This window comes from Euphorbia lathyris, chromosome 1 (assembly GCF_963576675.1).
Source record: "Euphorbia lathyris chromosome 1, ddEupLath1.1, whole genome shotgun sequence".
NCBI lineage: Eukaryota > Viridiplantae > Streptophyta > Magnoliopsida > Malpighiales > Euphorbiaceae > Euphorbia > Euphorbia lathyris.
This window is the reverse complement of record NC_088910.1, coordinates 10,154,919-10,169,638: the sequence shown is the minus strand read 5'-3', so window position 1 is coordinate 10,169,638 and position 14,720 is coordinate 10,154,919. Positions and strand designations below refer to the sequence as shown.

The window sequence follows — 14,720 nt, the reverse complement described above, 5'->3', positions numbered from 1 at the left end:
ATACATTCTGATGTTTGCGGGCCATTTAGTGAAATAACTCGTGGAGGTTATCACTACTTCGTAACCTTTATTGATGATAAATCAAGATATGGTTATTTGTATTTAATGAAATACAAATGTGAAGTTTTTGAAAAATTCAAAGATTTCAAAGCCGAAGTAGAAAATCAAATTGGGAAAAATATTAAATCACTGAGGTCAGACCGAGGTGGTGAATATATGAGTACTGAATTTGATGATTTCCTCAAGGGAAATGGAATTATCTCTGAACTCACTCCTCCTTACACACCACAACTAAATGGAGTGTCTGAAAGGAGGAATCAGACTTTGTTGGACATGGTTCGATCGATGATGAGTTACATTGATTTGCCTATCTCATTCTCGGGATATGCAATTGAAATATGTTTCTTCTAAATCTGTTTCTACCACACCATATGAAATATGGGCTGAAAGGGCACCAATTTTGAATCATCTTAAAATTTGGGGTTGCCCTGCTTATATAAAAAGGCAAAAAACAGAAAAATTAGAGGAACGGTTACTAAAGGCCGATTTGTTGGATACCCTAAATCAAAAGGATATATAGGTTATTATTTCTATCTCCTTAATGAACAAATTGTTACTATCAGTAGGATGTCATTTTTCTTGAGAAAGAGTTTCTGCAATAAGGTGGTAAAGGTAGAAAGATTTTATTGGATGAGGAATCATCTAATAAAGAAATCCAACATGCTGAATCAATACAAATTGATCATCCAGATGAGCCTACCAAAACAACAGATATCATCACTCCAACTCTTAGGAGGTCTGAAAGGGTTTCACATCCTCCTAATAGGTATGGTTTAATTATTGACCACGAACAAGAGTTATTTGTTTTTGGTAGTACGGACCATCCTGATGATCCAATTACTTATGAAGAAGCAGTATGTGATACTGACTCTTCTAAGTGGTTAGAAGCAATGCAAAGTGAGATTGATTCTATGTATAAGAATGAAGTTTGGGAACTTGTTACCCCACCTGAAGGAATAGTTCCTATAGGTTATAAGTGGGTATTCAAACGCAAACTGAATTCTGAAGGAATTGTGGATACTTATAAAGCAAGGCTTGTGGCGAAAGGTTATCGCCAACGGGAGGGAATTGACAACCATACATTCACATCACGTTTCTTTTGTCATGTGTTTGTTGGAGTCTGAGATCCGCGTAAAGGATAAAAAACGCAGCATAAAAATGCACCATAAAAAGACTAGGACTTTCCTAATATAAAAGTAAAAAATATCAGATCGAAACATGTCCATACATGTGTCAGACGTGTTCAAGTTCAAAATGTCCTTTTAATCATTGACTTTTTCTCTTTTTTTTTTAATATTAACCCTAAAGCCCTAATTAACCTATAAATAGTAGTCCTTTACAAAGCTTTAGAAGGACGGAAATAACATTGAAAATTACCGAAACTCTGTTGAAATGCTTTGAATAAATTCCAGTTTTCTGAATATACGATTTGGGATCAATTACTCGTGATTTTTCATAAATCCCACAACTATGTACATGTTTTTAAGAGAAATATCATGTCTACTATTTATTTATTTGTATTGCAAAAAATAGATTGTTCATCCTTATTTTTATTTTGTTTTTTTGTTTTAATTATTATTATGAATAGGTTGTCATGTACATTTTTTTTAATATATTTAATTCCTAAATTCATTGAAATTAACCTAAAACAATGATTTACTATTTATTTAAATTAATCCATCGTTTTATATTTTGGGTAATTAATTTATTAGCCCTATATTTTGATTAAACACACTGTTTAGTCCCTGTATTTTTAAAAACACACAGTAAGGTCCTAACCTTTTTCTCCGTGAACTGTTTAGTCCTTACGTCTGTTTGTTAGGTTTTTTTACCGTTTATGAATTCGAAAATGACTAAATTACCCTTTACTATTTATCAGTGAAAAGCAATTCACACCTTAATGTCTTTCTCTCACAACATACTCTCATGAAAAATGGAGAAAGGATTGAATCTCTAACCCATAATCGAATCACTCATGCTCACTCTTCCTGTTTGAATTGAAGGTAGAAATTGACTCAAATCTCTCTCGCTTACCAGACCTAATGCTTACGAATTTGAACGATTAAGAAGAAAATCAAGAAGAAAAACACTCAAAGTTGATTTCAGATGCAGTAGAGTCTAAAGGAAAGAAAAATAAAGGAAAAGAAGAACGCAGAGATGAGAAACAATGAATTTAATGGTCTTATATATTTGATTTTGTGGTAAAGGGTAGTTAAAGCATTACATTTTTATTTTAAATAGATTTTGATTCAAATCCAAATTGACTAACTTAATTTTCATGAGAGTCTAACGATAGGGACTAAACAGTTCAACGAGAAAAATGTTAGGGGTTCATCGTAAAAAAGATTAAAGACCTTAGTGTGTGTTTTTGAAAATAGATGGACTAAACAGTGTGTTTTTGAAAATAAAGGAACTAAACAGTGTGTTTTGTCAAAATATAAGGACTAATAAATTAATTACCCTTTATATTTTTATATTTGAATCCGATATTAATAATATTAAAAGTTAATATTGTTAATTTTATCCATGCATCTCATTCATAACAATAAATCAAATCTGACATTATTCTAGTCCGAGACTTTGCCCATTTCTTTTGTTCGGTCTATTGCTGTTTTTCGAGTTCTAGTTCCAACAAATAGCTTACGTATTTTATTTTAAAAAACTATCATGACGTATCTTCGCGTCATACTTTTATAGAAGTTTCATAATTTTTTTGATTTTTTCCGAGAAAGTTTGAAACGCTAGGTTTCCCTTTGCAAACTGGGACGAAGATGATCTCGGACAATTTTAATTTAATTTTTTAAAATTTTAAAATGATATTCCACTTAGAAAAATCTAACTAAGCATTTGCAATTTATTTCATGTTTAAAGAAAAAAATTCAGCCTCCTCAGCTTTAATTCGTGCTTTCGGCTCTAATTACACCGCAAATTAGAGCCGAACCGGACTAATTAAGAAATATTTAAGGAGATTTTGAATTAAGATAAAGTAAATATAAGAGTCCATGGACTCTGTCTATGAAGGATGTGGTAGTCTCATTGCCACGTCCACCATGTCTACTATTGCTCAAATTAGTGGAAAACAAACTGAGTGACGACTTTCATTATTCCTTCAGGGTTGCCCGTCTGTAAACCGAATACCCAACCAAACAAAAAGAAAGAGACGTACGGTATCGAAGGATCCATTCCCTTCAAAATCGCGTGACATGTTTCTAATACGAACAACGAACATGAGGGGGCCACTAAAAGGTATCTAACTTACCAACATTGGGAAAATCTCCTTCCACACGTATTTTGAAAAGGAACGGCCGCTCACAGACGGTAAAATTGAAAAAAAATGGATTTAATTAAATAAAAATTAAAATGTTATTTCCATAATATATTAAAACCTAAATGTCATTCCCAAAATATATTAATTAAAACATAAAATTAAAAATTTTAAATAAAATTAACCTACACATTTTTTTTATAAACAAATTAACCTGAAGATTATTATTCTTCACCTACCAAAAAATAAAATTGTCAACCCCAACCCCAACCCCAGGTTTCCTTTCTTAGCATGCTTACTATGGAAAGAACAACTTAGAACAAAATTGTGACCTTAATACCCCTTAAGTAATTGGTTTGTTCATAATTCTCCATCTATATAATGGAAGGTAATGGAAGAACTTAACAAAATAAAATAAAAAAAACCTTGATATCAGTACAGAAGAGGAGGTGAGAATATGGCAAGAAGGAAGCTGAGCAAAGGCAAGCAGAAGATCGAGATCAAGAGGATCGAAAATGAGGATGATAGATTGATCACCTTCTCCAAAAGAAGATCTGGGATATATAAGAAGGCCAGTGAACTGGTGACTCTTTGTGGTGCTGAAATTGGGTTCTTGGTGTTTTCACAGGCAGGTAAGCCGTTCTCTTTTGGCTATCCTTCCCTGGAGACCATAGCCAACCGGTTTCTGGGACTCCAGATTAATGAAAACAGTCACCCTCGCCCTCTGATCGAGGCTTATCGGAAGATGAAGGTTCATGAGCTTACTCAGATGCACAATGTTATGATCAGCAATCTGGAGGTTGAGAAAGCCAAGGGAGCTTGGTTGAAGGCTGCCATGATGAGAGATAAAGGGAAAGGGAAAGAGATTAATTGGTGGGATGCACCTCTCAATGAACTTAACCGTGAAGAGCTTCAAAAACTGTATGCACTGTTTGAAGAGGTGCATACAATTTTATGCAGGATACTCACTGTGGAAAGCATCAATGGAGGAGCTTCTTCCGGTCAGGCTCAGGCTCAGGCTCAGGCTCCAATGGCTGAACCTGTGTTTGCTGATGAGCCTGCTGCAAATGATATGCAGAATACTCTGAATGGTGGTTATGATTTTGGGTTCAATTATGAATCACAGCAAGAAACTTCTCTGAGGAAGTTTTATCCCATACTTGGGTAAAATTTTAGTGAAAAGATAGAACTCAAAACTCTACCAACACATGAGAATAAGAGTTCTAAGTTTTTTGTTTTTTGTTTTTCGTTTTTGGTGCTTATTGGAAGATTTGCACTCGGTTTAGTTTTGTATTTGTCTTTAATTATGTTGCAGTTTTGTTGAGTAGAAAAGGCATCTAATAAAGACAAGTGTTTTTCATTAAAAATGCCTCAATTTCACTCCCAGATAACCATTCATTTTGTGCAACTTTCATGGACATATTGAATTCACCTATCACATATGCAAAAGACTCCCATGAATAATAATTATAATGATAATAATAACTTATTTTCTTGTATAATTCATTTTTTAACTATAAATAATTATCATTTTTCTACCGTAGTACATTGGTCACGTCATAGTCATGTTAATATAAATGATAATTATTTCAGAATATTAACCGTATCAAAACATTCTAGGATTTTAAATAATTATCACTTTTCTACCGTACACTCTTGATATCATCACAAAATATTCACGTTAATATAATAAGAATTATTTCAGAATATTAACCGTTTTATGATATCAAAATATTATAGGGTTTAAAAACCAAAACAATAACAACCAAACTTAATTCCTCCTACTCTCTTTCTTCTTCTTGACTGATTTCAATGGGAGAAATAACCGAACTAAAATAACCGAAAACTAAATAATTATTTTGAATTTAACCCAAGAATAATAACAAACTGAACTGAACGGAACGAATAATTCGGCTCGGTTTATCAGTTTCACCACATTTTTTACTAAATTAAAATTAATTTTAGAAAAAAAATTAATTGATTTAATTTCAATAAAAGCTTAACAAATTTATATAAATCATGTCATTTAATTACGTTGATTTTTTCTTCAAAATAAAAACAAAAATCAATTGATTTCAGAATTCACAGTGACTAGAATAATGTCAAATTTGAATTGAATATTGAAATGATATAAAAAAAAATAGAAAACATGAACTAATATGGGCTACTATTTCAACACTAATGAATTTTATAAATTTTATATTTTTGTGAATTACCATCCGAAATTAATAGAAAGTTGCAGAGAATATGAGAATAATATGTTGAAAACTTAGAAAACTAGTAGTCATCTGGTTATAATTCTAATGTATTTAGAGATTCTCTCAATCGGTTCAGTTAATTCGGTAATTTTATTATAAAAAAAACCGAATCTACCGAAATTATCAAAATATTATATATATTATAACCGAAACCGAATAAATAGACCAAATAGCCAAACCAAAAAATTGATTTTCATCGATTCGATCCATTATTTCGGCCTGGTTCCGCTTTTGAACACCCCTACTGTTTGGTCATCACACATATGGCTTATCTCGTAGTTTTTTTTTTTTTTTTGTTAGTAAGAATAGTCTCAATTGTAGATTGTTCTTGAGATAGTACGAGAAAAACGTGATGAGAAGTAAACGGAGGAGAATGACCTTGATTTCATAAAAAAACACATCACGAGATCAACAAGCTTCTCATTGTGCATGTCATACACCTTGCACCATTCCCTCCTCCTCCACGCCGCCACCAACACCACCAAAGAACTACCAAAGTAATTGTCGATTGTTGACCTCTTACCCTAGTTCAAAGAGTAGCCAAAGAAATCTAACTTGAGAATTGAACAAGACTCAACATTTGGAGCGGTGAGCATGTTTGGGTACAGATAGTTATAAAAAAATCTTTAATTTCATTCAATTTAGTTCTTTTTTTTATCTATTTTCAATTTAATTAATTGGTGTATTTTTAAGCAACAATTGAGACACTGATATTCGGTTGAGTCGCAGATTTAGTCTAATTTATTATTGGTATTCCCTATATTGATAACTTTTCTTTTTATTTTTATTCATTTGAGTCCCTAATGTAATAAATTTATCTTTATTCATTTTAATCTCTAGAACTTTATTTTTTATTCACTTTAATCTCTGATTTAATAAACTTTATTTTTGTTCACTTTAATCCCTCATCTTATAAACGTGTTGTTTATGTATTTTAATCTTTAATTAGGATACTTTTTATTTTATTCATTTTAGTCTTGATTTAGTATTTTCTATTTATTCATTTTATTCCCTATTTTAGAAATTTATATTTTATTCACTTTCTTCGACACCAACCGTGCCGAGCTAGTTGTTTTCTCAATTGAGCTCCGAGTCCAAACAATTCCATAGATGAACAGTCTGTCAAGGTAGGCTTCGTCTATGTCCCTCAATATTTCATTTCCTTGCTCCTGTTTTCTCATTTTCATTAATAAATTTTATCTAGAAAAACAACGACGTGACTCAATGATTCCCGAGATACAGTGTATACATAACCAATAAAAAATATTAGGTGGAAATTGTAGAATTTGTAAGGATTAATATTAGTTTGCTACACATACAGTGTATACATCACCAGTAAAAAGTAATATTGGGTGTACCTCTTATATGCACATGACCAAAAACAGTGGATACATAACCAACAACCCTAGCCCTAGTGCAGATTTTAACCCTTTATTTACTGTTGAAATTTGTCTTGAGAACAATCAACAAACGCAAACCTTCAATAAAAAAACCCATGGATGTTAATCCTGAGATAACCCTTGTTGAATTAGGTGAATGTCCAAGTCCTGATTCATCCTCAGTTACAGGTAATGATCAGACTGCTGATGATCATTCGGAGATACAAAAAGATGTCCCTGTTGAATTAGGGTCTGATCAAGTAGCAGATAAGGATGTTGATGCTGAGAATGTCCCTATGGAATTAGGGTCTGATCAGACTGCTAATGATTCGGAGATACCTATCGGATCCAGTGAAGTTAAGGAGATTCAGAGAGGGTCTGATCAAGTAGCAGCTAAGGATGTTGATCTGGAGAATGTCCCTGTTGAATTAGGTAATTCATCCTCAGGTTGCAGGTAATGATCAGACTGCTAATGATTCCGAGATACAAGATGTTGAATCTGCCAATCAAAAGAACAGCTGCAGTAATAGATATTGGTTTCTGGCAGAATTGATGGGGCTAGAATCTAGAGTCCCAAGACTTGAGAATTTTGTTGCAGAAAGAAAAGCTTTGCTTTATAAAAGTTAGGGCTAATTACAAATAACTATACTGTAGCCGATTTGCAGACCAGTATCTGTGTTGTATTTTTCTTACAAGCAAAACCTCCTGGTTGCAAAATTTTACATGTTTTTTTACTTTGGTAAATTTGACTGATAACGACCTCAAAATGAAAATTTTCAAGAATTAAAGTTGTTTTGTATCATATTTATTATGTAACCATATTTTTTATTTTTCAAAATTATCATTATTAGAGTTTTCTCTTTTTAAACATTATTTTCTCTCATAAAGAAACACATAAATAACATCAAATCTAAAAAGTTGAATAATTAAGTTCTTAAAATATCATTTAACTCTTACAAAATTTCACTTCCAAGTGGTTATCGACCAAATTCTGACAAAGTGAACTCAAATGCAAAATTTTGCAAACCATAGAATTGAGTTTGCGAGATTTTGCAAACCACAGTGTTTGCAAAAAAAAAAAATATATCACAGCCGATCTACAAATCAGTCAAAGCACATGATAGTTATTTATAATTAACCTTAAAAGTCATTTAAGCACCAAACATGCAAGAAGAAGCTAATGGTTTCTAATTTTAATTCAAATGGTAATGTTTTCTTGCTTTGTTTCACCTGTGAAACTATCTTCTTTTGTTTAGATTGAGGTTGATCACACGTTTCTTTGCTTCTATTTTAAATTTTCGTTCGTTATTTGTAACTATATTAGTAAGAGACTAAAGACAAAAAAAATTGTGATTAACTTACACTACAACAAATATCATTTATAGCCACGGGTAAATTTGTGACTAAAGTGAAAAAGTTCCGTGACAAAATGATTTAGCTATGATAAAATATTTCGTAGCTTGACGTAGCTAAAAGTGGCGTAGCTAAAAGTTTAGCTACGTAATTTAGGTTACTCGTAACTAATAATAGATACATATAGCTACAAAAATAAAAAAATATAACTATAATAATATTATTTATTGCAATGAAAATATGTAACTTGTAACTAAATATTCATGTAATTAGCTATAAAAAGTTAAGTTTCGGATAAATTTTAGTTTAGCTACTTATAACAAGGTTTGTAACAAAAAAAAAATTGACTTTTTTTACCACTTGTAGCAAAATAATAATATAAGTAGCCATAAAATTACAAAAACCATGGCTAAAACTTAAATTTATTGCTTTAAATGAAAAGTAATATAGCAAAATCAATTCAGTATTTTAAATTTGTAGTAAAAAAATAATAATATTTTTTTCAACCAGAAAAATAATGATATTAAGTATGTGAATATATAGTTTTTAATTTAAACTAGCAAATCATCTCAATCATAGATAAAGTATGATAAGGAAAGATAAATTCATATCCATAAATAATTTGAACAATTATCTAAATAGAATTGTTTTACAATTTTCAATTGTTCTAAACAACAAATACAAAAGAAATATTTAAAACATACAATGCTTAAAATAAAAATTATATTAATCAATATATTCAAATACATGTTTCTGTAAAGTGAAGCTTGACATTCGATAAAGTCTTCTACATCACCTTAAAGATCGTCCAATAGACTGTAAAAATTAAACAACACCTTCAAGACAATATATAAAAATAACCGAGGCTGAAGCAAAAATCAGAAACAGTTCATTAAAAATAACTCATAGTAACGTAGGCTGAAGCAAAAATCAATGTAGATAAAAAGATTAATGAACTGTTTCTGATTTTTGCAAAAATCACTAAGGACGGCCACCTTTTTATCTTTTATATAAAAATAAATGTATAAAAATAAATATACACAGCAAGAACAGAGGCTGAAGCAAAAATCAGAAACAGTTCATTAATCTTTTCAAGGAAGAGTAAAAAACAAAACAAAACTGATACCATGTTTTTTCGTTAGAAGTAGAAATTTGATGATGACTTTTGAGGAAGGCCTAATCATGGCCTAGCGCTGGCTTTTCAGCATTGTACCTGCACTTCAGAGAAGCATTCAAAACACTAACTCTCACCATCTTTGTTGCTAACAAATTTAAGATAAGCTAATCACAAGTCAACTCAAGATATAACACTAGAAAATCAGAAGCCCAAAGATGTAGACGTTTAAGGATAAATGACAGAACAAAACAAATTTTATTTAAAAAGAACTACAAAGGCCAAATGATCAAGAATATTCTGAATTTATATGTGGCCAAACTCTAAATCTAATCATAGAGCTCAACTAGATAATTTCAAATTGGTATAAGATAACTTCAGCATCTGAATCTGTTCTTCACAATTGAACATGATTAAGCTTTTTTTAATATATGATAATTTCAAATTAGTATTAGATTATTTCAGCATCTGGTTAGTCACCAGATTAAACATTTAATGAACATGAAAGATTTTTTGAAGGTTCAATGAATTATTAAATATTGTTGATCAAAATTTCGACGGACAGCAGGGATTTGAGGAGATAGATATAAAGAAAGTAGAGGAACAAGCAACAGAGTTAGAGAAATATCTGATAGTAAAAGAACTTAAAACCCTTAATGTTCTTGAAGAACTTGGGACAACGAAAGGGATCGTCAAGGAATTGAAGCTTCAGCTGCAGAAAGAAGCTCTAAGATGTATGTCAATCCCAGATGATCATGTTTCAAGTCCTGCTTCTATCAAGGAAATGAACAAAGAAAACTGTAGCTTATTTCATGTCCTGAAGTCCTTTCCTGACATGATCTTTATGGAGTTGAAACAAGCCAAGTTGAATCTTGGTAAACTATTAAAACTATAAAGAATGAATTTAAAAAACAGAGTGAACTTGTAAACCTAAAAAACGTAAGCAACAATATGGGTAAAAACAACTGTCATAGCTGTATTTGTTCAATTGAGTCTTCCATAGTTGTCACTAACTTTTCTTTTTCTCAACCCTCTAGGCCTAGACATCTTAACCTCTCTCAATTTCTTTTGAAAAAATTCTGGAAATTGTCAAATCAAAATAAAAAATCAGTTTATATATAATACAGAGATAAACAAAAGTTTCAGAATGAGAAACAATTAAGAAATTAACTTTCTAGAGGATATGGAGGGGATTGTTGTACCTTTGGTATAACCTTCATAATATCTGCAATCTTCAAGAAAAACCTAAAGGAATGAAATAAACCAATAATGATATACAGTGGTGGAACCAGGGTTTTTTATAACTTTAACAAGATAGATATCAGAGAGTTAAATTCATATATAGGCATATCCCACTGGAATTCAGATTCATAATTTGAAGTCACAAACACCAATTTGAACTCAATCGATTTCTGTTTTAAACATTACACATTTTTATTCTAATCTAATGAATTCACAAGATCAAACCCCTTTAGAACAAAATTAAATAAAAAAGGAAATTCCTTTCATACATCAACTTAGCACTTAGATCAATAAATTGTAGCACCTGCAGCTAAAAAGTGCTTAATTAGATTGAGGTGAATACATCACAACTGAAACTAATGAATTAAAATGAAGCAAAACAGTACAGTAATCATCAAAAGCCCTCAATTCCGAATGGTTATAAAATTTACAATATCTGAGTAATCATCAAAAGCGGTCAATCATCAAAAGCCCTCACCAGAAGCAAAACTTTACAGTATCTGAGTCTCAATTGGGAGCAAAACAGTACAATAAATTGAAAGATAAGTTGAAAAACCTTCAATTCAGAATAGTAATCAAAGTAATAAGTAAAGAAAGAAAATTTGAGAGTCAAATTGAAAGAAAAAACCTACTGAAAGACGAATTGAAAGAAAAATTGAAAGAAAACTCATATATATACAATAGACTAACTAAGCTAGGGTTAGGGATTTAATATAAAAATTGAAAACTAAACTAACCTGGTTGGAGATCAATTCCGACGAAGAATATAGGTTGTGAGAGAAGCCGATGTGGATGATGGTTGAGTCCTGGTGGTCGCCGTTGTCGGGCCTGGAGAAGAAAATGAACGTATAAATGGGAGAGAAAAAATGAGAAGAAAATTGTATTTTGGAGAATAAAAGGATAAAGAGGAACTATCATACTTAGTCAAAAATTTAGAGCGGGATATTTTGGTGTGAAAGAAAATTTCCTATGAAAATCTAGCGGGATTACAGATAGTGGGGAAGGTGGAATAAGGCTAGAATTCTATCCACGTGAGGTTACATTATTTGTTTATTAAGTAATTAAAATATTAATGTATTTTTGAATTGTTGCTTTTACTTCCACTATTATAGAAATTCAAAAGGCACCCCCAATTAACACGTCCATACCTTTTCATATTATTTTATTTTTTCTTGTGAGGAAAAAATTCATATTTTTTTTTTTTTTGCAGAATTCATAGTTTTCTTATTTTAGAATCATATTGATGTAATATAATATATAGAATTTGGAAACTGTATATTTATTTAATAAATTATGTTACGTTACGTTACGTTACTGTATATTATTTACGTTACTCTGAGTTGCTCTGCGTTACTCTGAGTTACATTATGTTTCTATGAGTTACGTTACATTACCATGAGTTACGTTACTCTGAGTTACTCTACGTTACTCTGAGTTACATTACATTACTCTGAGTTACTCTACGTTACTCTGACTTACTCTACGTCACTCTGAGTTACTCTACGTCACTCTGAGTTACTATACGTTACGTTACGTTACGTTATGTTAGGTTACGTTACGTTACGTTACGTTACTCTAAGTTGCTCTGAGTTACATTACGTTTCTATGAGTTACGTTACATTACCATGAGTTACGTTACTCTGAGTTACTCTACCTTACTCTGAGTTACATTACGTTACTATGAGTTACATTATGTTACCACGAGTTACGTTATGTTACTCTAAGTTATGTTAGTATACGTTGCGTTGCGTTGCGTTACGTTACGTTACGTTACATTACGTTACGTTACGTTACGTTACGTTACGTTACGTTACGTTACGTTACGTTACGTTACGTTACGTTACATTACGTTGCGTTTCATTACGTTACGTTACGTTATGTTACGTTACGTTACGTTACGTGACGTTACGTTACGTTACATTACATTACGTTACGTTATATTACGTTACGTTACGTTACGTTACGTTACGCTACGTTACGTTACGTTACTCTAAGTTACTCTGCGTTACTCTGAGTTACATTACGTTTCGATGAGTTACGTTACATTACCATGAGTTACGTTACTCTGAGTTACTCTACGTTATTCTGAGTTACATTATGTTACTCTGAGTTACTCTACGTCACTCTGAGTTACTCTACGTTACTCTGAGTTACGTTACGTTACATTATGTTATGTTACGTTACGTTACTCTGAGTTGCTGTATGTTACTCTGAGTTACATTACGTTTCTATGAGTTACGTTACATTACCATGAGTTACATTACTCTGAGTTACTCTACGTTACTCTGAGTTACATTACGTTACTATCAGTTACGTTATGTTACCATGAGTTACGTTATGTTACTATACGTTATGTTACTTTGAGTTATGTTATGTTACTATATGTTACGTTACATTACGTTACGTTATTATACGTTACGTTACGTTACGTTACGTTATGTTATGTTATGTTATGTTATGTTACATTACGTTTCGTTACGTTACGTTACGTCACTCTGAGTTGCTCTACGTTACTTTGAGTTACATTACGTTTCTATGAGTTACGTTGCATTACCATGAGTTACGTTACTCTGAGTTACTCTACGTTACTCTGAGTTACATTACGTTACTCTGAGTTACTCTACGTTACTCTACGTTACTCTGAGTTACTCTACATCCCTCTGAGTTACTCTACGTTACTCTGAGTTACTCTACGTTACGTTACGTTACGTTACTCTGAGTTGCTCTGCATTACTCTGAGTTACATTACGTTTCTATGAATTACGTTACATTACCATGAGTTACGTTACTCTAAGTTACTTTACGTTACTGTGAGTTACATTACGTTACTCTGAGTTAATCTACATTACTCTGAGTTACTCTACGTCACTCTGAGTTACTCTATGTTACTCTGAGTTACTCTATGTTACTCTGAGTTACTCTACGTTACGTTACGTTACGTTACGTTATGTTATGTTACGTTACTCTGAGTTACACTATGTTTCTATGAGTTACGTTACATTACCAAGTTACTCTACGTTACTCTAAGTTACTCTACGTTACTCCTAGTTACGTTACTATGAGTTACGTTACGTTACGTTATGTTACGTTACGTTACGTTACGTTACTCTGAGTTACGCTATATTACTTTGAGTTACTCTACGTTACTCTGAGTTACGCTATATTATTCTGAGTTACTCTACGTTACTCTCAGTTACATTACTTTAACTTACCTTACTTTACGGTACGTTACTATGAGTTTCGTTAGGTTACATTCCTATGAGTTATGTTACGTTACTTTGAGTTATGTTACGTTTCTATGAGGTATGTTACATTAATATGAGTTGTGTGACATTACATTATATTAGATTGTGTTACGTTATGTTACATTCCTATGAGTTATGTTACGTTATTCTGAGTTACATTACATTACATTACGTTACTCTGAGTTATGTTACGTTACGTAATGTTACGTTATGTTATGTTACGTTCTGTTACTCTGAGTTACGCTATATTACTCTGAGTTACTCTACGTTACCCTGAGTTACATTACTTTAACTTACCTTACTTTATGTTACATTACTATGAGTTATATTACGTTACATTCCTATGAGTTATGTTACGTTACTTTGAGTTATGTTATGTTACGTTTCCATGAGGTATGTTACATTACTATGAGTTATGTCACGTTACGTTATGTTACATTGTGTTATGTTACGTTACATTCCTATGAGTTATGTTACGTTATTCTGAATTACATTACATTACGTTACTCTCAGTTACGTTACGTTACGTTACGTTATGTTACTCTGAGTTGCTCTGCGTTATTCTGAGTTACATTACGTTTCTATGAGTTACGTTACATTACCATGAGTTATGTTACTCTGAGTTACTCTATGTTACTCTAAGTTACTCTGAGTTACTCTACGTCACTTTGAGTTACTCTACGTTACTCTGAGTTACTCTACGTTACGTTACATTACGTTATTTTACGTTACGTTATGTTACGTTACGTTACGTTATGTTACGTTACTCTGAGTTACGCTATATTACTCTTAGTTGCTCTGTGT

At 31.8% G+C, this 14,720-nt stretch overlaps 1 protein-coding gene across 1 annotated transcript; it reads left to right on the top strand.

Moving 5' to 3' along the window:
* The first annotated feature begins 3,782 nt into the window (after nucleotides 1-3,782).
* On the top strand, nucleotides 3,783-4,603 carry LOC136214127 (agamous-like MADS-box protein AGL61). Its single transcript, XM_066002862.1, has one exon. It carries the CDS (start codon nucleotides 3,783-3,785, stop codon nucleotides 4,491-4,493), a length of 711 nt encoding a protein of 236 aa, XP_065858934.1. The 3' UTR covers nucleotides 4,494-4,603.
* Nucleotides 4,604-14,720: the final 10,117 nt, after the last annotated feature.

What these genes read in the sequence shown, in the direction of transcription:
- LOC136214127 (XM_066002862.1), top strand. Translation starts at nt 3,783, where the DNA reads ATGGCAAGAAGGAAGCTGAGCAAAGGCAAGCAGAAGATCGAGATCAAG.